Source organism: Protopterus annectens, chromosome 1.part2, assembly GCF_019279795.1.
Source record: "Protopterus annectens isolate FY-2018-M chromosome 1.part2, PAN1.0, whole genome shotgun sequence".
Lineage (NCBI taxonomy): Eukaryota > Metazoa > Chordata > Ceratodontiformes > Protopteridae > Protopterus > Protopterus annectens.
Genome location: NC_056727.1, coordinates 262,514,178 through 262,538,424, shown reverse-complemented (window position 1 = coordinate 262,538,424; position 24,247 = coordinate 262,514,178). Strand labels below are relative to the sequence as shown.

The window sequence follows — 24,247 nt, the reverse complement described above, 5'->3', positions numbered from 1 at the left end:
TGAGTGACCACATGATGCATGATGATGATGGCTCATGGTACTACACCCCATCCAGTTACAGTGACCACAGTACTACACATAGCAGTCATTGCTATGCACCTCAATGTTGTGTGTGTGTGCAAACATATGCACCTATACACAATATGCATAGCAATCACCATTTGTACAAAGTGACACATATATGTCTTGTAATGCTATTGAGTGTATAGGTCACATGACACACATTGGGTATGTGTGATGTTTAATGTTGCTGTCATGTTGTAGCATGCCATGTCATGGCTGGCACTGGCATGTCCACAATATGTCCTACACTCACCATAACCACTGTACAATGGTCATGTTGAGCAATGGTATTCCATCACATATACATGCACCACTCATCCTGTGTGTATACATAGCATGCATGTGCTAAAGCTGTGTCCGCAATTATCTGCTACAGGCACAGACACTGTAATCAGAAATGGATATCTATGTGACACACAGATACACATCAAGCATGGTAAGCATACCTGTGAGTGATGGTGCACAGGACATTGCAGACCTTTTAATACTTGCACAGCAATGTTGTGTCCATGTACACATTGCGTTCCAGGGTGAGGCCAATCACTGAACAACAACACACATGCATCAAAGCCATGTATACTGTTATTAACAAGGGCTGTCTACACTCGCACTGCATGGTCTTGAGCAGCAAATTTTCTGCATGCTGACATGTGTGATATGACTGTTTGCCTTGTGATACTGTAACCCACCTTCAACCACTACTGAGTATGTTTTGGATTGCTGGTGGTGTGTGTGGGTATCTGCTGTAGTGAGGAGTGTATTTGTGTGTATGTGTTCATGTGTGCATGTGTTCATGTATGTATGTGTGCCGACATCATTTACAGGTCGTAAAGTGTGTTTCCCGTCTTCTTCCCACAGGTGCTGTGTTAGGGCTGGTTCACTGCAGTAGGGAAACTGATGTCACTGAGCCACACAGTGATAATGAAGATAGGTGTGTTGAGGCACAGGCGTGTTTGCCGGGGCATGTCGCTGGGCCACCAATCGACAGTACACAGCTGTCCACCCCATCCATGCATACAGTCATACTGCCAATACATCCATCACCAATGCCCATAGCTGAGGGAGAGTGTACAGTTGGCATTGGCCAGGACAGTGTGGTATCCATGGCACATGCATCCCAACACAGCAGCCATACCCAGATGTCTGGAAGGGTACCACATAGGCAGATGTCCAGGGGTTCTCGTAGGAGCACTGCTGCTCATCATGGCACTGGCAGACACGCTACAGGTCTGACAACGTCATGCATGTTCCAGGCTGTCATGGAGGCACAGGAACGTATGGAACGGTACACCAGACAGGAAATAAGGGCACAGAGGGCACATAACACCACCGTCATTGACAGTATCCATGACCTAGCAGGTGCCATCCGTCATTACACCGAGGTCACTGATAGATGTTGCTGAGAGACATTAGATATCCTCCGCAATGTCATGTCCATGTGTCAGGACAGTGCGGGACGGTTGAGATGTCGATGTGGATGTATGCCAGCAACATCAGCAGCTGGCAACTGCCGCGGATGTCCCTCAAGCCACAGCCACTCCCGTAGTGCCAGTATCAGCCCCAGCAATGTTGGGGGTGGGCTGTCCATAGAACGTCTTAGAAGACTACATGCACGTGGCTCTGGACAGTCCCAGCAGGGATCTGTGTCCAGTGTACATCCATTCACCTCTGGGGATAGTACCCAGTCTGGCTTAGTACCTGATAGTGTCAGTGGCACCCCTGCCAGGCACAGGTACCGTATCCATGGCTAGAGACGGTGATCTGTAAAGCCTCGCAGGTACAGTCTGTGGCTGTTCCACAAATACCCGTATATGGCAGCCACATGGTGGAACTGTGTGCATGCAGACACACACACATACTCCAGACACCTAGGGCTAACACATACCCACACACATTACAACAACATTGGCCCATTCCAGTACTCTTGCCCCTCACACACACACACACACACACACACACACACACACACACACACACACACACATACATACATACATGTCAATTGGATGGCTCACTGTAGGCCTCTGGCAAACCAACAACATGCCCTGTGCATATGATGAAACCTGTGCCACCTCCTGTCATCTGTAACATCGATGCAGGAACAGGCTACCATGGTGCTGATGCACAGGGTGTCTATATAGCAGTATAGCAATGTTAGCATGTTGTCAGCAGTAGTGTGTAATAATATGCTTGAAGGTGTAGCTGAGCAGGCATGATGCATTAAAGCTATGATTGTCATTGTAGTATTGTTTACACCAGTGTTGGTTCCAATTGTGTATTGTCCGGCAACATGCCACTTTGCTGATGTGTGCAGTATTGGCAGCGTGTGACAGAGAGTGGACAGTATGTGTGGGATGTGTGTAGCACAGATTTGCAGGTGTACAGTTGTGAACATGGTGGAGGTGCACTGTGCATGTACATAGTGGACACATGGCCAGGGTGACATGCTCTGTATTACACAGTAACACTCCATAGTTTCTATTGGTGGCCAGTATGCATTGTACTACGGACATTCCGGAACCTGACTACACATGTGTGTATGACATGGTTTGACACTGTGCTGTGGGTGATACTGTTACTATCTGTCATTGTTTTACATTCTGGTAGTATACATCACTTCAACAGCCTGACCATAACCAATCGTTAGATGATGTCTTGACAACCGACACACAGATGTAGGGCACACAGCAACTTTTGGATCCTTCAGGTACTATATAATGCCAGTAACCACTGGTATTCACCTGCACCCATTACTGAGACCACTCCTGTTTGGCATATAGCTCTCTTAGGTACAAGCAATCACAGTAGGGATATGTCCGTCCACATCTAGTAATGCATACTGTGGCCTATAATGCATTCTCCAGATGACACACACATCCTCCACAAGGGTATCATACAGACAGATGCCTGTTGTCAAACCCATGCTGTAAAGCTAGAAGCCAAACTAAGCATAGTCATCCACCTTTATGGAACATATTATCCCCACAGTACCACATAGGTACTAGCCACCAACATGATGAACAGGTACCGATGTGTACATGCAACCAAGTGTTATGCCATCTCTCCTTTGTTAATCACATTTCCAAAGGTATTTTGGAATCCCTTGGTGGATCACATAAGCAATAAGGGGTCTGCATGCATATCCACATAGGTTGTTCTACACCTGTTATGAATAGTCATCATAGACAGACTTGGCTGCGTTTGAATAGGTCTGACATATACCTCGGCCATAGACCCTCACTCACACATTCCAATAGGAACCGTAATGACTTTGTGTGACACAGATGACCTAGGCCAGGGATCACTGCAGTGGCTGGGCTTGTCACAAGCATACAGATGTGACCTAAGGTCTGGGAAGCAGCAGCACAGTCTGGCAAGGATGGCAGCTGTGTTCTTGGAGAAAGCAGGGTTCTCACACATGCAATCATTGAGGTAACATGTACGTATATGTATTTGACACACAGCTAGCTCACATGTGCAGTGCATACTGATATGTCATACAGTGGTAAAAGCAAAACCCAAAACACATTGACGAACAGTGTCACACACATACAGCACACACACTCACCAAGTGCAGGATTCAAACCCTACCAAACTACTTCATGATGCTAGAGGAGTATGCATTAACACGATGCACTATGCACATTACTGGGAGTTCTCTTTTCCACAGGTATATTTGTAGGATGGTGACATCATCAGACTTGACAAAGTTTAGATTACCACTTTTGAGGTGTTTCACTACTCTCCTAAAAGGTTGTTCCTTCCCAAGGAAACCACACACACACACACACACACACACACACACACAGTTGTCCAGTGCAGGATTCAAACCCCTACCTAACTACTTCATGATACTAGAGGAGTACGCATTAACACAAAGCGTTATACATATTACTGGGAGTTCTCTTTTCCACAGGTATATTTGTAGGATGGTGACATCATCAGACGTGACAAAGGTTAGATTACCACTTTTGAGGTGTTTCACTACTCTCCTAAAAGGTTGTTCCTTCCCAAGGAGACCACACACACACACACACAGTTGTCCAGTGCAGGATTCAAACCCCTACCTAACTACTTCATGATACTAGAGGCGTATGCATTAACACGACGCACTATACATATTACTGGGAGTTCTCTTTTCCACAGGTATATTTGTAGGATGGTGACATCATCAGACATGTCAAAGGTTAGATTACCACTTTTGAGGTGTTTCACTACTCTCCTAAAAGGTTGTTCCTTCCCAAGGAGACCACACACACACACACACACACACACACAGTTGTCCAGTGCAGGATTCAACCCCCTACCTAACTACTTCATGAAAGTAGAGGAGTACGCATTAACACGACGCGCTATACATATTACTGTGAGTTCTCTTTTCCACAGGTATATTTGTAGGATGGTGACATCATCAGACTTGACAAAGGTTAGATTACCACTTTTGAGATGTTTCACTACTCTCCTAAAAGGTTGTTCCTTCCCAAGGAGACCACACACAAACATACACACACACACACACAGTTGTCCAGTGCAGGATTCAAACCCCTACCTAACTACTTCATGATACTAGAGGAGTACGCATTAACATGACGCGCTATACATATTACTGGGAGTTTTCTTTTCCACAGGTATAGTTGTAGGATGGTGACATCATAGGTTCACAGGTTGATACTAGGCTATCTGCCCTAGGGCATTTATAAGTCTAGCCAGAGTATGTTTGGCTTTCGCCACCATTTTAGATTAGTTCACTGTGCCTCTGTATAGTAAGTCACAGAAGGTCGCCCTTTTAAGGTTTGCTTACTGTACACCTCTGTCAAGCAGCGACACAGAAGAGATCCCAGGGGTAAACTTACGATCTCCCATCCATTCGTCAAGATTTCTCTTGAAGAGAGTCAGTGAGGGGCTCTGCCTGACATGGATTGGGATTCTGTTCCAGAGTGAGGGGAGCCTCTGAGATATTAATCTGTCCCTCCAGCATGTCCTATTTATTTCTGTGCTGAAGTTCAGGTCCCTGGAACGTGTAGCTCTAAGGGATTTAGATTTCCTGAGGTGAAGCATGTCCATTAATTCTGGGTTGGACATGGCTTTATACGTCAGACACAGATCGCCTCTGAGTAGGCGGTATGCAACTGAGTAGAGCTGGAGTTTCTTTAGCCGAACTGGATAGGGCATCTGTTTGAGCCCCTTGATCCTCTTGGTGAGATACTTTTGGGGTCTTTCCAGTTGCTGAAGGTGTCGGGTAAGGTACATCCCAAATGGGGCATTGTACTCAATTATGGGCCTGATAAGTGATGAGTAGAGGGGCACAATGACCTCTCGATCTAGATGTGAACCATGATAGGGTGGGCTATATAGAAGGTCTTTCTAACCACTTTGGCAACGTGATTGTCAAAGGAGAGATTGCTATCTACTTGGGTCCCCAAGTCCCTAATTACTTCTTCCGTACTTAATGGATTACCACCTATGTGGTAATTTGTGGGCACTTTGTTTTTTCCAAACGGGATGACTATGCACTTTTTGGCATTTAGCTTTAGGCCATGGCTCTGGCACCAGTTATCTTGCTTGTGTCAGTCGGAGAGTTGATTATAGCACCCAGTTTGCAGTCATCTGCGAACTTGGTCAGCCATAGTCCACCAGTGTTAGCCTGTACCTCGGAGAAATATATACCGAACAAGAGAGGTCCCAGGACTGAGCCTTGTGGGACACCACTTGTAACTGGTTTAGAGTCTGACATGGCACCTGCTATTCTGACCATGTGGGTTCTATCCCTGAGCCAGTTTGCAATCCATCTCGTGACATAGGGGTTGATATATCAGACTATATGAAGTGGGTTACATTAGGTGACATTAGATGGCCTACATTGAAGGAATGTATGAACACTTTGGCCATGTGATCATCAAAGGTGAGTTTACTATCTACCTGTGTCCCCAGGGCCATAATGACTTTCTCCGTACATGCTGGATTACCACTTATGTGGTAATTTGTGTGCACTTTGTATTACCCAAAGGGGATGACTATGCATTCTTTGCCATTCAGCTTGAGGGCATTGTTTTGACACCAGGTATCTGTCTCTGTAAGACACTTTTGGAGGATGTCTGTGTCAGCTGTACAGTCAATTATGGACCACAGTTTCCAGTCATCTGCAAACCTGTTCAGCCTTACACCTGCCGTGCTTGCCTGTACCTCTGAGCAGTATCGACTGAACAGGTGAGGTCCCAGGACCATGACCTGTGTGATGCCATTTGTGACTGGCTTAGAGTTGGACATGGCACCCGCAACTATGAACATGTGTGTTTGATCTGTGAGCCACTTGGCCACCCATCCTGTGACATAGCTGTTCATGTTCAAGTTGGTACACTTGTCCAGGATGACAGAGTGGGGAATGGTGTGGTAAGCCCTTAGTGAGGTCCAGTTGGGCTGTGTGGACTACTTTCACCTCCATCTATGTTCATGGTAACGGTTTTAAATAAGTCACCTAGGTTTGGGAGCCAGGCTCTGCCTTTAACAAGGTGAAGTTGTATAGAGTCTAGTGTCTGGAGATCTCCAATGTCTCAGTGTATGGGTTCCATGACTATTTGCTCAATAGCTCTGTAGACCAGGCTGAGTACACATGTTGGGCAATGGTTTCCAGGTTCTGTTTTGGCACACCCTTTGTGGAGCTGGATGACTGTTAGTGTATGCCATTCTTTGGGTACATATCCTGTGGTACGCTTGAGTCTGGACAGTGAATGTAGGTGAGGGTGTAGTTCCTTATGGGCCTAGTGTAAGACGCAGTCTGGGACAACTTACAGTCACATTGATGCTATGTTCTTAGCTTTGGTGAGGGCTGTCTTTACCTGCATGTCTATGACATCTGGGTCTCTGCATCCTTCTGTGATGGACACAGGCCCTTTTGGGGGTGATGGGGGGAGTTTACACTGAACTTGTCCCCCTGGGTGTGGGCAATGAAAGTTGGTTTGGTGTATGTCATTCCTTTTTTCAGTAGCTGACAGCATATTTGGAAGTTGACACCTACATGTCTGGTATAGCTACCGAAGGCTTTGTGTTTGTTATTCTTACATTCCTTGGCTATTTGTCTTTAGACACTATCCTTGGATTATTTTAAGAGCGATCATTGTTTCTTCCTGATAATGATCAGTGATGCCTTTCCTTTAGTGACGTTGGATCTATCATGTGTTCGTTTCCTTCTTCTCTTGTCTAGCTTATTTATGGACAACAAACACCTGCTTGTTGTCCTATTTTTGGAGGAGTGCATCTTGGTTTTATTTGTGATGTCTCATTCCATGCATCCCTGTAGATGCTCATAGGATGCACTTGTAAATGATTCTGCAGATTGCATACCATTATCCTATAGCATGGGGTCTTCGGAACGTTCCACTTTGGTCTTGGGAAGTGTGCAGTTTGCTTTTGCAAATGTCTTCACAGTGGTTTCATTGACTGGGTGTGGGGGCAGGATGTGGATGTCCAGTGTGATTACTTAATGATCTGATATTACCAGCGAAGGGTTTATCTCTGTTGTGGAACACTGGTACCCCATGTTGGTGATGATCATGTCCAGTATGTTGTCACCTCTAGTGGGCATGCTGATCAGCTGTTCCAGGGTGTTAGAGTTTCTTAACTCTAGGACACAATGGGCAAAGGACGTTGTATACGAGTAATTCACCCACTCAATGTTTGGGTAGTTGTAATCTCCTCATGCAATAGTGTTTGATAGGACCTTCATATTTGCCATTGTTCTCCAGAATACTGAGTGAGGTTCCTGTGACAAGGTACGTGATCTGTAGCAGGCTACAATCTGATGGGCAGCTTTGCCCAATGTTAGTTGCACTTGCATGGTCTCCAAGGCCTCATGCTGTGCCAGTAACCTGGAGATGTGGATATCCATAAGGTAAATGGCTACACCACTTCCTTTTGTATTTCACTCGTGGTCTTGGGACCAAAGGTCAGGGTGATTGTCAGTGTTTTACGTGTATCATATCCAACAGCTCTATGTCTGACATAGCTTTGTATGTTACGCAGTGAACACATCTGAGTAGGCGATATGCAAGGGAGTACGGATGAAGCATTTTGCGATGGTCTGTGTATGGCATGTATTTCAGGCCACTAATGCTCTTTGTGAGGTACTGCTGCTGGCTTTCCAGTTGTTGTTGTTGTCTTGTGAGGTACATAGCAACAGTGGCGTTGTAGAGGGGAACAATGTCCTCTTCTATTCTGCATGAGACACATTTTGTGATGAGGTGTGCCACATAAGAGGGTTTCCTGACTACTGTGGGAATGTTCTCATCACAGTTGTATCCACTGTCCACCGGTGACCCAGGGTCTCTTGTCACGCTTACAGTGTGAAGTATACTACCACCTATGTTGTAGTTCTTGGCTACAGTGTTTTTAACAAAGGTGATGATAATGCACCTTTTGGCATTGAGCTACAGCCCATGGCTTGGACAACAGCCATCTGTCTCAGTGAGGCCCTTTTGTAGGATGTCCACATCTTTAGTGTTTACAATGATGGCTCCTAGTTTGCAGTCCTCTGGAAACTTCAGTAGCCACAGGCCTTCCATGTTAATGTTTACTTCAGGGATGTAGATACTACACAGCCTGGGAAGTTATCTAGTCCCATGGCTGCTGTGATACTGGCTTTGGAGAGTGTTTTTTACCTGTGCAGCTGTGATGACAGCAACTTTGCAATCTTCCATTATAGACATGTGCTTTTTTCATGGGTGAGAGGGGGGTAAAGTTAACAATGATCCTATCTGCCAGGGTGTTGGCAATATCAGTTGGCTCTGTACATTTAGTGCCATTGAGCTGCAACTCAGAACAGATCTGAGTGTAACCATGACATGGACCTGTCTGTTGGGCAGAGATCTCCTGAGTAGACAGTATGCAACAGAGTACAGATTGGGTTACATTTCAGTCTTGTTGCATGGGGCAACTATTTGAGGCCAGTAATCCTCTTGTTAAGGTACTTCATTGGTGTTTCTAGCTGCTGAATGTGCCTAGTCAGATTAATTGCAACTGTGTTGTGGTACTCTCTGACAGGTCTGATGACTGCTGAGTTGTGGCAACCTCATTTGACCTACATGCACAGACCTTGGCAGTTTGTGTGAACACATAGCAGGATTTTCAGACCACTTTGTGAATGTGTTTCTGGAAGTAGAGATGACTATACACATTTGTCCATAGATCCCTTATTATCACATCCGTATTTAGCCTAAGTGTGTGAGCATGCCCAGTATGACCTTTCAGTGTAATGCTGAATGAAATCCACTACATATGTTGGAGTGTGTGAGCACGCACAGTATATACATTTATACTATATGTGTATGGTAAATCAAGTTGTATTTTTACAGCAGGGCTCACCTTTGTGTCATAGATCAACAGGGATCATGCTGTGCCTGCAGGGCTTCCAGGAGACACTTTGCATAGACTTATCAACATTTCTACATACAGGGGGGACAGCTATTCTTTGTACATTTCTACCCATGGGCACACCGTATTGTTACTGTGGGTGTACATAGGATGTGGGTTTCACCTGACACTTATACACATTTGCTGTGCCTGCACTGCTATGTACAGGACACCATTACAGTCTGTACTGTTGCCTATCGTACTGGCTTGAGGCATACTACTGTACTACAGATCTTAGCGTCCAATGTCACGTATATTAGCTTGCGACTTCATAGCCTACACAACCCACATCACGATGCCTGGCCTGATGCTCTCTGTCTGCATAGGCGTGTGGGGAAGGTTACCCATTTGCCTCTTTAGGGGCATGATACAGCATTGCTTTGTGTTTGCATTAATGTACAATTGTCCTGCTGTGTCTGTGCCACTGAAATGCTATCATGGTTTAGTGGTTCAGTACTGTGACTACAGTGCACAGTATCCCGGGTTCAAGGCCTGTCACTGCTTTTTATTTTCATGCTGGCCAGACCAGACTGCTTAAGGAACAGTAAAGCAGATATGAGCATGTTTAACTGACTTTGCTCAACTTGCCCTGACCTTGCCCAACACTGCACGAGCAATTTTGTTTACATATACTAGATATTGGTGAAAGCTGCTTAGCACTGCTTTATATTGCTTAAAACATGGCAATCATGCCTCAGGTGGTGCTGCAGGGCTGCCTATGTCGGATGCACATAGTACACTGCCTATACATGTTTGGGAACAGGTACTGTCAAGTTAGGCATCCCTTTTATTTTATGTGCAAGTCAGAGAGAGGTATCATTTCCATGGTTCCTACTGAGCCAGTGTATGTGCTATGCGTAGCCTCTTTGCCAAGGAAAAGGCATACTGGGCATGCCTCCTTCTGCCTACTGGGGCAGGCTCAGGTTGTTCCTCCTCCGAGTCACTCTGCGCCTGTGCAGGCCTTGGCAATGATGGGAGGCTGTTTGGCCCTGCCCCATGCTGTTCCTGCTGCAGCAGTTTTCTCAGGATCATATTGTGTAGCATGGCACATACCATGACATTTTGGGTACATGTAGTTGTTGAGTACTACAAGGCACCACCAGATGTGTCCAGGCACCAAAACCGTGACTTGAGCATACCAAACACACGCTTGATTACATTTAATGTTTGTGCGTGTGCCTCATTATGGAGTTCTTGTTCAGGTGTGTGTGCATTTCTGATGGGTGTCATCAACCATGGCTCCAGTGCGTATCCAGCATCCCCCACTAGGTGACCGTCAGGGATGTCCCCATTGGCAAATGTCTGGTACAGCTGCGACAGATGCCAGATATGGGAATCGTGGTAGCTTCTGGGGCAGCCAGCACACACATTCAGTATTATGCCTGGGCATCACACACGACCTGGCAGTTGATGGAGTGGAAGCCCTTGCGGTTGATGTAGGCCCTACCCCGCTCACCAACTGGTGCTTTGATGTGTATGTGCATGCAGTCAATTGCACCCACTACCTCAGGGTATTCTGCTATTTGCTGAAAGAGATGCATATTGCTGGCCAATACCTCACGGGTAATGGGGAACTATACATGATCACCGACATGTGCTGACATAGCATTCAGGAACTGGTGCAGTACCCTTGATGCTGATGCCTGTGAAATCCCCATCATATCACCAGTTGGTCTCTGGAAGGTACCTGTTGCTAGTATTCTTAGGCTAACACATACCTTGGTTTCCACTGGGCTGGGTTCCCCTCTGTTGGTTCTGTGTGTGAGGCATGGCCTGCACAGCTCAACAATTTGCTGCAGGAGGTCTCTGTCCACTCTATAGTGCTCCACTATCTCCAGCTCATGTAGCCTCTGGTAGGTTACCCTGGGTCTGTACACTTTTCTCCGTCTCCTCACTGTGGGTTGCTCAGCAGCATTCGCAATGGCACCACCCTCAGCATCTTGCACATGTTGCCTTATAACAGCAATGGCAGCCCCTAACATTTTTATGTCTCAGTTTAAGCTTTTTAAGTTTTCACTTCTCTTTGTAGACTGCAGTGTTGCAGTGTTTCTGAGAAAAACATGGGGGAATGTTGTTTGCAGAGTTTTAAGTGCTGGGCTGGGCTAGTGTACTGCCTGAGGAATTGGCTGATTCTGATTGATTTCACCTGTCAGCTCTGCTAGTTCTCCTTGGTTAACTTCCTACTACTACTTTTCCTTTCTTTTCACATTTCTGTTTCCACAGGGGGCAGCGCCACGCAAACAAGCGCACACGCGCGCACACAGGCTTAGGTGGGTGCACATTCATGTATACAAGCTTAGACGGCCTTACAGAGGCTTACACGGGCACACACACGTGCACACAGGCTTAGACGGGTTTACATGTGCGCACACACGTGCACACAGTGTAAGCAGCTTTGCAAGAAACTTCAGTGATAGCCACGGTGTACACCTTCGGTTTCTGGATTTCAGTTTACACAACTGTGGACACACCTCTTTTAGTCCTGAGTAACTCACAGCAAACACATGCCACTCTGCTCCAATAAGCTTACAGTCTTTTTGATACATACCCCCTCATGATGTCACCCATCTTCTACTCTGTTACTCCACTTATCCTACTCTTACACTTTAGGGACATGGTTCACATAGCAGGAAAAACTGGGATTCACTATCCTTATCCTCATTTGCATAGGATTGCCTACTAATGCTTGGTTACATCTCTCAGACTGAGCGTCCCCCCTTAGCAACCTCTACTCAGTACCCATGTTGTCTTCAACCTGCCATTCACTTGCATGGCAGATGAATATTTTGAATAAAATCCCTATTTGTGGGTTTTATTTTTTTTTTCTGGGTTTTAGAGCGCAGCACGTTTGCGAGGCGCTGCGCTACGTTTAAACATCAGAGATCGAGGAAAAAATAAATTATTTTTTTTTATTTTGCAACAGAAAAAAATGCCAGTGGCTGTATATTTGGCCATTGGCATGCTTCCTCAACTGGATGCATCCTTTATTTGGAGCTGTCATGGCTCCGTTTTGCTATTTGCAGAACGGTACTCAGTTGCCAACCGAGTACATTTCTGCAAATAACACTGCCATTACTCGGACAGGTTAGTGTTTCCTGGATCGCAAATTTGCCTCATCTGCATAGCTTTCAGCAGCAAATGAGGTAATTTGTATGAACTAATCCTGTCCGTGCAAGAGTCGTTTTAGGAGCTCTCTTGCACGCTCCTGCCGGCTGTTCCTGGATTGCTCGGCAGACATGTTGGCTGCATGGAGTCTTACTCTACTCTTAGACTCCGTGCAAGCCTTCGTGAATCTGGCCCATTGTCTTCAAAATATTCCATTTTCTTATATACCATCTATTATCTACAAACTCTACATATAGAAAAAGAAGTTATGTACTCACCATAACGTTCCATGTTTGTAGTCCACCTCTCCCTTCATTCTTACATATGGATTCAGAGCCGATCCTCGGCTCCGACTCGGCCGCTTACAAAGCTCAAAGACTCTTGGCTCGTGGCAAGGTAGGTATCCCACAGTGCACTAGTAAGAATCCCCAGATCTTGTTTTCTGCTGACTATAAGAGTGATAGAAAAAGTTATCCAGAAGGAACAACAACAATGAAAGGTCTACACCCTACCCAAGGCAATACTATCTGGTCTCCAAATCCTCCTAGGACGGGGGTAGGTGGGTGCGTTCGTAAGAATGAAGGGCGAGATGGACTACAAACAGGGAACGTTATGGTGAGTACATAACTTCTTAAGTTCTGTAGTCCTATCACACCTTCATTCTTACATACGGGACAGCGTCCCTAGCACCGTTTTCTTGGGTGGCTCACGGGAATATACTCCTAAGAACCATGGAACCAAAGGAGGCTCTACCCCTGGAGGTCAAATCCAATTTGTAATGAGTGATAAAGGTATGAGGGGTAGCGCCTAAGTTGCTGGTGCACAAATACTGTCATTCGGAACTCTGGCTTGAAAAGCAGCAGATGTGGATAGGGATCTTGTGGAATGAGCCTTCATTTTAAATGGAAGGTTCTTTCCATTGGAGGAGTAAACAGTTGGAAATCCAATTAGATAGAGTCACTTTACAGACTGGCAGACCTATTCTAGTTTCAGAAAAGAACACAAACAATTGGTCTGATTTTCTAAGTTCCTTAGTTCTATGTAGGTAGAACCGTAACTGTCTGTGAACATCAAGTTGATGAAATTTATATTCTGCACTATTTGAATGATTAGGAAAAAATACAGGCAGTTCGATAGTTAGGTTCAAATTAGCCTACGAGCAAACTTTAGGGATGAAGGAAGGGTTTGTACGAAGGGAACATCTATCTTTATGAAAAATCAAATAAGGTGGTTTGACTGACAGTGCTTCCAACTCTGATACCCGTCTAGTGGATGTGATAGCTACGAGAAAAATGGTCTTACAAGTCATAAACTTCAATTCACACGAATGAGCGGGTTCAAAAGGCGGGGAGTAAGTTTGGACAGAACAAAATTTAGATCCCAAGGAGATACAGGTTCCTGAAAGGGAGGTCTCAGCAAGGTAGTGCCTTTAAGGAAGGCTTTACATAATCTGTGAGCCATTAGATTAGGTTCATGTTGTCCCAAGTGAAAAATTGATATCGCTGCCAATTGAACTCTAATTGTAGCAGCAACCGATCCCTGATGGAAAAGTTTGGTTAGAAATTCTAACACCAAGGGGATGGATGCTGTGTAAGGATCTACATTTTTCTCTTCTGCCCAGATAGAAAATCTTCTCCATTTGCTAGTGTATAACTTCCTAGTGGAAGGTTTGCGGGAAGACGTAAGGATATGGGTCACTGCAGGTGAAAAATCATGAAGCCTGACTAGGGATGGAAGTGGAGCAGCCAAGCTGTCAAGTTGAGGGTGTAGAGGACAGGGATGAAGGGAGCCTGATATGTGTGTCAACAGGTCTGGAACTGGTTCCAGAGTCCATGAATCATCTAGGAGATGAGGCCCAAGAAAGGGGAACCACATCTGACGAGGCCAGTAAGGAGTGAACAGAATAATTTTGCTTCCCAAGAACTTTGCTTTCCGGATCACTTTCGATATGAGCGGAAATGTGGGGAAATGCATAAAGAAGTCCTGGAGACCAATCGTGAACAAGTGCGTCTCTCGGTGACTCCACCGGAGGGGGGATAAGGGAGAAGTAGTTGCTGAATTTGGCGTTGATCGGGCTGGCAAAAAGATTGCAGCAAGGCTGTCTCCATTTGCGTAAAATCTGTTCCGCTACTTCCTGATTCAGACACCACTCATGAGGCATCAAGATTGCCCTGCTGTCAACTATCACACTGGTTGTCCCCGGGATATGCGTTGTTACTAGAAAGCTCTGGGAAGATATCGCCCACTGCCAAACACGAAGAGCCTCTCGACAAAGGGGGTAAGATCTGGTTCCTCCTTGCTTGTTTAGATACCATAACACTGACATATTGTCCGATTGACACTAGAAGCACTGTTCTCATCTCTAGGACATTGATATGCAAGTGAGCCTTGTGATCTTGCCATGTGCCTTGGACAGTCCTGCCTAGATAATGTCCCCCCCATCCTATCTGGGAGGCATCCGTGGTCACAATAGCAACAGTTTGGCAAGGGAGGAAGGGTGTTTCTGCCATCAGCTGATTGGGCTGAATCCACCAATGAAGGTCCTTTTTGCAAGATTCCGTTATGAGAATATGATGAGATAGAGGCAGTTGTTCAAGAGACCACTGGGAAAAAAGTAGCCATTGAAGAATTTGCATATGCAATCTGGCTAGTGGAACTAGATTTATGGTAGAAGCCATGGTCCCTAAGAGTTCCAGCACTGTCTTGGCCTTGACATTTTGTAGAGGAAGTAAGCTGTATACCTGTTGTCTGAAATTTTGAATTCTTTCTGCAGGAAGATGAACCATCATGGTGACTGTGTCTATTTCTGCGCTTATAAAAGTCACAAATTGAGATGGCGACAAGGCAGACTTTTCCCCAATTTATTGTAATCCCTAGATGGGTACAGAGCTGGATGGTTGAATCCCTGGTTTGTAGGAGTAGGTGCCTGGTGGTGGCGGTGAGGAGCCAGTCATCCAGGTACGGAAAAACTTGGAATCCACAATGTCTCAAGGGAGCTGCCACTACCACCATGCATTTGGTGAACACCCTGGGGGCTGTGGTGAGACCAAAGGACAGAGCACGAAACTGGTAATGACTGGCTCCCAGCCGGAAGAGTAGATGACATCTCGATGCTCTGTCCATTTTTATGTGGTAGTACGCATCTTGGAGGTCTATGGAGCACATCCAATTGTCTTTCCCTAATAGAGGGAGTATAGACTGCAGGATTACAATTCAAAACTTGGACTTCTTTATTGATTCGTTTAGTTTGCTGAGGTCCAAAATGGGCCTCCAGTCCCATTCATTTTGGCACTAAAAAGAATCTGGAGTAAGTTCCAAATCCTATCTGGTCTGTGGGGACGGTTTGGATGACTCTCTTTGAAAGCAACTTTTGAACTTCTACAGTTGCTTGATTCCTGTGATTGGGTAGATCATTTGGGATCTTCGTGGGGGTGTGGGGTGAAAGAAAGAAGGGTGTGGAGTATCCTCTGGTGATTATTCTTTGTACCCACTTATCTTGGGTGATGTTGAGCCAGGCTTCTGGATACAAAGATAAGCGACCCCAGACTAGCTCCAGAGAAGTGCTGCCGGGCCCCACATCAGGAGCGCTGATAGGGATGGCCGCGAAAGGAATCGCGGCCACCCTGGTTTTGTGGACCCTCCCGCCTCTAGGGCGGTGTCTACCATTAGCTCCTCCTCCCCTGCCTCTGAAGGAGGAATCACTCTGTGCATCCGGGACAAATCTCTGGGACTTCTTGAACTACATTTTCCCGCCTCTCTGACCTTTGGCATATGGTCTAGAAGGGATGGTAAAACGTACTCCCACAGCAGAGAGAGTATTCCCTTCCTGTTCGCACCTGGTGAGTGTATCTTTTACCTTTGGTCCAAACAAAGAGGAACCGTCGAAGGGGGAGTTTGTAAAAGTAGATTTGAAGGGCTCCGCAAAATTACATAAGCGCATCCAGGAATGTCTCCTAAGGGAAACTCCTGAACCTGCTGCCCTACTCGCTCCATCTGCTGCGTAGGAGATCAGCCTCATGGAGGATTTAACAATGGAGTTTAAGGTGGAAAACTAAGCAGTAACCTTCTGGGAGACTCCTTCAGTTCATGTGTCTTGGAGAGTATCCCCTAGTGCATTTAGGAGATCCCTTTGAAGCCTAGTAAAATGTGTGAGGTAATTCAGCAATCTGAGTGTAAAAGCCGCTGAAGAGAAGATACGCTTTCCGTATCTATCCATCGTTCGAGACTCCTTGCTCAGTGGATGGACAGATGTAGAAGTCTCCGCTAGTTCCTTCTTATTGGCTGCTGCCGCCGCCACCACCATGGTATCTACAGGCACACCTTTGGTCAAAAACTTTCTCTTTGGGGGCCGAAAGAAATTTGTTGGGTCTTCTGGGGACTGGTCCCATGGCATCAGGAGTTTCCCACACCTTTTGAGTAACTAGGTCCAGGAGTTCATCAAAGGGTGGAGACACCCAAGAGGCTGAAGTTTGAGACCCGAAAGCCTTCAGGTACACTGACTCCTCATCAGAAGGGGTGACAGTGGACCAGCTGTCTCTCTGCTTCAGGATCTATGATATCTACAAAGGAGATATCATCAGAGGATGACCTAGGGGACTCATCTGACTCCTCGAGATCAGTGTCTGAGGTAATGGACTCATCCGGGGAGTCTACATGCTTCCTCTTGCATGTCCTCATCCGAGGGGGCTCCTCAGAAGGGTATTCTGGGGAGGTCTCAGAAGACTGGGGGCCACCCAATGAGGGCTCCTGAAGCTGCAGGTCTCTGCTATCAAGAGAGAGAGCGAGAGAGATGGTGCTGAGACCGAGGTCGGTGCTTGAGGGGGAAGAGTATCGGTACCCTTGTGCGGAGCTGACGACTGGGACAGCATGCTCTTCAACATCTCGAATGCAGATCTCTCTGGCTCAGAAGACAGCTCCGGTTCCAAGGAAATGGAGGTAATCCTCGGCTCCAAAGCAATCGTCTCCGAGATGGATGTAGGGTCCAAGCTCAACCTGACTGATGCACCGAGAGGTAGGCTCGGCACCGAAGAGGGTTGGGTCCAAGCGTCCCTGTTGGGGCCGACTGGTGAGCTTTGGCTCCTACACACCAAGGACGGCGCCGAAGATGTCAGAGCGGAACTCAGCTCCAAGACAGCCACAAGGGGAGCTGGAACCGAGGGTTCCACAACAAGCGGCACCAAAATCTCCGGCTCCGAAGGACCAACATGGCTCAGAGGAGGAACCACAACAGAAGAATGGTCTTAGATGGTTTCAGAACCAACTGGGTCAGAGCCAGCAACAATTTGGGTAAAGCAGACAACTTCAAAAGTCTAAGCACTGCTCTCTCTACATCTTCTTCCGAAAGGCTCTTGGAGGATCTGGATGACAGGGTAGGTGACCTAGATCTGTAAAATGGGAGATTGTAAAGTTGGGGAGACCGGCAATAGCTCTCTGGACTGGCTCTGATGCAATTTCTCAGTAGTCGGCTCCGAAAGACTTGGGGCCAACACTGCAGTGACAACATCGATAACCTCGACCGGCTCAGAGGACAGTGGAGCCGAAGAGGTAGAAGGCTTATCCAATTTTAAAGTTTTCTGAGGAGGTTCAGACAAAAAAGTCGGTGCCGGAGAATGCCTCTTGGCCGACTTGACCTTCTCTTTCTTTGATGAGTGAGACTTGGAGGATGAAGACGAGCTGGCTAAGTCCTCCTCAAAGGAAGGCTTAGGGACACCTTTCAGTATTAATTTGTTCTTTCTTTCTTGGAGAACTCTGGCGCTGAAGGAGTGACAGAAAGAACAAGTTTCCTGTAGGTGAATGGCTCCGAGGCAGTAAACACAATTACTGTGCCCATTAGTAATCGACATTTTTTGGGAGCATTTAAGGCACTTTTTAAAACCCGAAGGTTTATCATCTTTGGATTCCTTCAGAGGGCAAGGTCTTCTAACTTAAACGGGCCTCGCCCTTTAAGAAAGCTACACACAAAATACAACCGAGGGCTAGGTCCTCTAACTTAAACGGGCCTAGCCCCACTAAACTAACTCACACAGAAGAGTAAACAACAGAGGACAAGGTCCTCTACCTTAAACGGGCCTAGCCCTGTTGAGGAAAAAAAACGCCAGAAAGTTAAACAGAGGACTAGGTCCTCTAACTTAAATGGACCTAGCTGCGGAAACAGGAAATAAGCTAAGTCAGAAAAGCACAAATAGTAAATTCAAAACAGCAGACAAAAACTAGTCAATAATAGTAAACGTCACTGCACACAATATACTATACTATTGAAAACTAGAAAAAAACAAGATCCTAAACCAAACGCGGACCTACTCTAATAGGAACTATGTGAAAAAACTAGCACACAGAAGGATACCGCTCAGAGAACTAAAAATGGGCCTAGAATGGCCAACAAGTTCTCAACAATAACTACGTAAATTTATCAAAACACACTATTTACTAGGTACAAAAAAAATATTACTAAGACTAAGTAAACTCAGCTATCTTATGTGAAGAAATATCAATAAAGCTACAATAATAATGAAAAATATGCAACTTAGCCACGGCCAAGCAAGAAGCACTTCTGAACTTGTACACGTGGCAAACCAGATCTGGGGATTCTTACTAGTGCACTATGGGACACCTACCTTGCCACGAGCCAAATAAGAGACTTTGAGCTTTGAAATCGGCCGAGTCGCAGCCGAGGATCAGCTCCGAACTCATATGTAAGAATGAAGGACTACAGAATATCTAATATTCTGTCTTGCCATTAGGTGTCTGTTATAAACCTGTTGTGGACTGAGTAGAGATCAAAGGCTGAAACCTTCAGGCCCATTTTGTGATATTTTATAAAATTCCTTGATTATGATTTATAATACAGCTTCTACATACTCTACAAGTGTACACCAACAAAGCAAATGCTGCTCTCCTTAAATCATACTAATCATTGTTGATCGTGCTGAACTGTACTAAAGCAACACACATCAAATGTTTCAGTATTGTAATGTAAGTATACCCTAATAATAAAAAAAAAATAAGTTATGTACTTACCATAACATTTCATCTATGTTGTCCATTTTCATTCTTCCTCAACCTGTGAGTTTGGATCTGAACTTCGGATCCAACTCAGACACTTTTTTTAGTTTACGATCTGACTCTCAGCTCCACCCTTACTCATAATTCCAGTCTTCCCAATTACCTCAGATCGAGTTTGCTGCAGCTGTATAAGCAAATACATAAAATTACGGAAAGAGAACGATCCTAAGATAGACAGTAGTAGAATCAGGAACTCAAACGAACAGTGGCTCCTAGAACACCTCCGCAAATCTTCCCAGAAGGGACAGGGGGATGGAGAGGGGAAGGCTGAGGAATAATGAAAATGGACAACACAGATGGAATGTTATGTTATTTACATAACTTCTTTATCGGATGTTACAATTTTCATTAGTTCCTCAACCTGTGGGACAGAGTCCCCAGCTACAGTGGATCCTGAGTGGCCCTCGTGGAAGGATATTCCGTAAGCACTGTGGAGCCAAAGGTAGCCATACCGCTAGACACAATATCTAACTTGCAATGTGTGACAAAGGTATGGGAGTTTGACCACGTAGCAGGTGCACAAATGTCCTCTAATGGAACTCTGTACCAGAAGGCTTGAGATGTAGACATAGATCTAGCAGAATGAGCTTTAACATGACTAGGTTGAAGTACTCCCTTAGCAAAATACTCATGAGAAATGCAGTCTGTGATCCATTTAGACAAAGTGAGTTTGGATACTGGCCTTCCCCTTCTAACACTGGAGGAGACAAAAAGCTGATCAGTTTTTCTGAAAGATTTTGTTCTGTCTAAATAAATCCACAGCTGTCTATGAACATCTAGCAAGTGAAGGGTGTATTCACCTTTGATACCACGTACCAGAAAACCAGTGACACCTTGTTTTTTCAATAAATAATTTTCTATTTATTCCACAATGAATAGTAGATAATAAATTCCACCATAAAATCACCTAGCGCCTCGGCCAAAAACAGCCTTTACAGAGTAAAACACATTCTCTTAATGCTTCCTATATATAACAAAGTTGATTCCAATTAATCAATTACTGATATTGCACAAATTACACATAATAAAAATCTCTTAAAGCTAAAACAGTCTTTAAATAAAACTTTGCCAGTTACATTCTTTATTTAACCCACTAGGTTGCATTGTATTATATTTAATAATAAAAATGGATTATTTTTTCCTTAGCTTAAGCATACCTTCACTAGCAAATTGTTGTAAAACCTGTTCCAAAACTGTTACTTTTAAACTACTTATATTTCCTGAATGTATTTTATTAAAATGTTCTGCTACAGGGCTTATAATTTTGTTATTTTAATGTCCCTGACATGTTCTTTTATCCTTTCACTTAAACTTCTACTTTCCCCGATACAAAAGTATTCGCAGGAACACCTAATTGCATAAATTATTCCCCTGGTTATACAGGAAAAACTGCCCTGAGATTCTGGAGGAGAAATGAAAGGCAAACAGGTAGGGTGGCTCATGGATCCAGTGGGGGATGGAGCAGGCAAAACCCCCGTCTGTATCTGCATCCTGAAGAATTTCCTCATGATCCTGTCCAACTCAGCTTCAGAAAGGCTCTGGGAAGATCTGACAGAGGAAAATGCAGAGGGAGGTCTTGACAACTTATTCAGTGTTCCTTAGAGAAAGGGAGAACTCATAGTCGAGACAAGCCTCTAGGAAGGGACTAGGGATCCAGCACCGAGGAGGCAGCAATAAAGTTTGTGTCGAAGCCGAGGGTCTCAGATCTGTCAGTTTGAGAGTCTTAGCTGGTGGCGCAGAAATAACCCTTTTAGGAGGAGACTGGGCAGGGGCACATTTTCTATGCTTCCTTTTCTCCTTGTGGTTCCTAGTAGGGGATTGAGCCCCTGATTCTCAAGATGGACCAGCAAAAGAAGTAGACGGAGGAAGAAGACCCTTAAGGATAAGTTTATTTCGGCATTCCAGCAGAGCACAGGAATTGAAGCCTGAACAAATATCACAGGATACGTCCAAATGACTGGGCCCTAAATAGTAACTGCACCCCCTGTGGGGATCAGACTGAAGGATCTTGTGCCCACAAGAAGTTAATATTTTTGAACCCAACAGGCTTGTCAGGTTTGTCAGCCATAGTGCAATCTGATTACAAAAACAAAATAAAAGGTTTTAAGAGAAAAGTTTTTTTTTTTTTATAATAAAGAGAAAGGAAAACTACAATGGCAGGGAAAGAAATACCAGAAGGTATACAACTATCTGAAGACCTAGCAAAGAAACCTGAAAATACTAAAAAAGGTTTGTAGAAGGGTAAGGAAGGTGATAAGCTACAAAAAAGATCTAGCAGATAATAAAAAGTTTTATTTTAATCACTCATGGCCCACAAGGTGTTCTGAGAGAGAAAATCCCAGCTTGCTCGAAGCACAGCAAACGAGATCTGAAGTAATTGGGAGGACATGGACATTATGGGATAAGGGAGGAGCTTGAGAGTTGGATCCTAAGCTATAAAAAAGTGGCCGAGTCAGATCAGAGTTTCTGATCCGAAGTCACAGGTTGAAGAAAGAATGAAAACGACAGCATCATATCACTAGTTCAGACCTTAAGTCTTGCAGATGGATTCATTTTGTTTTAATTACACAAACATGAAATAAGAAAGTAAACCATAAAGTATGTCTACTTGCTCATTTTTGAATGTATTTGGACTAGCATTGATTTAAAGATCAATTTATTTTGCCTACCTTACTTGTTCTGCTTTTCTTTATTTGCTGCTGTATTTCTTCATCCTCTTCACCACTGTCTGAGGAAGACCACTGCCTTCTCTTTTGCTGACTTACTCCTGGTTTGGATTCTTCTGCATTTCCTTTTGTTTTTCCCCTTCCAGCTCTTTCATCTACAAATACAACACATCATAACAACAAATTAAAATACCAATGAAACATATAAAATATTGCAAAAGGATAAACAAGTTTATGGCAGGTAATCAATAATTCTAACATGCATTGAATCTTTTAAGCAGCTATTTCTCCCAATTTCTTGACCAAAGGTTTTCCTTTTTGTCAACACAATTTTTCCATAATTTCCTCTCATTTTGTACTTCATGTCCCACTGAATTTACTGATGCTCTGGCTTCATCGTGCACTCTCTCTACAAAAATAATTCCCTGCCATTTCTGACGTGAACCTATCCTCTTCACTTCCCTACCCATACCACTCTCCACCTTTTCAGCTAGGTGATCCCACTTCAGATTTGTAAAGATCCAAAGCATCTTTAATTTTAGCAGACTACAGCTATGGAAATACCAGCTCCAAACAGTAAATACAAGAGAAGAAAACAAAGAACAAATGAAAAGTAGTTTAGGGCAATTGGCCTTCAGAACTCACATTACTTTTCATTTGTTCTTTGTTTTCTTCTCTTGTATTTACTGTTTGGAGCTGGTATTTCCATAGCAGGTAGTACTTGCTAATACAATTTTCTTTTATTATATTACAGGAAAGGTACCTTCTTATAACATCAGTGAGTTGCTTATCCATTTCTGCTTTGTCTAAACTGCATGCCCTGAGTTGTATGAACTTCATCTTTGCTTTGCTGATCTGCACATCCCGAGTACCAGTTGCAATGAGCAGCGCAGGCTTATGCTGAATGTAAAACCAGTCCAACTAACTTCTATAGCTGTAACAGTTCCTCAGCCCCTCTTTAGATCTTCACTTACTTTAAATCTAACAGCACTGGGCAATATGGGAAGTCAGTACATGATCCCATTTCTATCACCAGCCTTGTAGCACACACAGCAACCTGAGGCAATATATGAACTGCCTCATGCTCGCTGTTAAACTGAAACTACGGTTAACATTAAGAAGTTACTGAAGGACCTGAAAAACACCATCTGGAAAACAAAGGCATCCCCCAGAATTCAGATTAGCATCAAAAGCTAAAGACAACTACAAATTCTTCTTTAGCTGTGTTAGGAGACTAAGAAATAACACCCATCATTTGCTCAGAACTTATTCCAAATGGCACTACATACTCTGATCCAGTGGAGACTCCTCCAAAGCAAGTGTACTCCAAACCCTAAAGACTAAATGTGAGAGGTGTAAGCACTTTAGTCAGCTGGAGGCATCCGTCTCCCTCTCAGACAGCATCATGCAATGAGCTTAACACTGCCTTACTCTGAACTGCACCTATGCAACATCCTCAGATTACAAACTTTAAGATGCCATATGCTGATACCATTAAAATATCTTCACCAAAGCCTCCTAGGATTCTGAAGACTAGGCATCAGCCTGATCCCTCAAATGTACTTCCTGCATGCAACCCAGTATCAACAACTCCTATCCAACTTTCACCTCCTGACACAAAAGAAAATATGGACACTAACAAGGGTTCAATAACTAGCATGCAGACGTTCTTAAGGCAACAAGACCAAGCTAGTTTATCTGACAACTTCCTGGTTACAGGTGATGCCAGAGCTTGACACCCACACAAGCTTCATTCACTAGGCTCAACAAAGACAAGGTAATGGAGCATTGCCTCTCAAGTGCCAGGATATGTAATGTCACTAAAGTCTTCGAGTCTTTAAATCCCAGGCATACATATGACCTGATCAGTGAGAATGACTTCATTAACATCTCCCTGGATCATATGAACAGGGATATGATGGAGCTCTGTAATGTGCATCTGCAAA

General features: G+C 44.6%; 1 protein-coding gene across 1 annotated transcript in view; it reads right to left on the bottom strand.

Annotated features, from left to right (window-relative positions):
* LOC122792349 (aprataxin and PNK-like factor) overlaps positions 1-24,247 on the bottom strand; it is a 679,332-nt gene that overhangs the window by 162,783 nt on the left and 492,302 nt on the right. Inside the window, exon 6 of the mRNA XM_044060142.1 lies at positions 22,305-22,456. Within this exon, the coding sequence (XP_043916077.1) occupies positions 22,305-22,456 (152 nt within the window). The remainder of the gene's footprint in view (positions 1-22,304; positions 22,457-24,247) is intronic.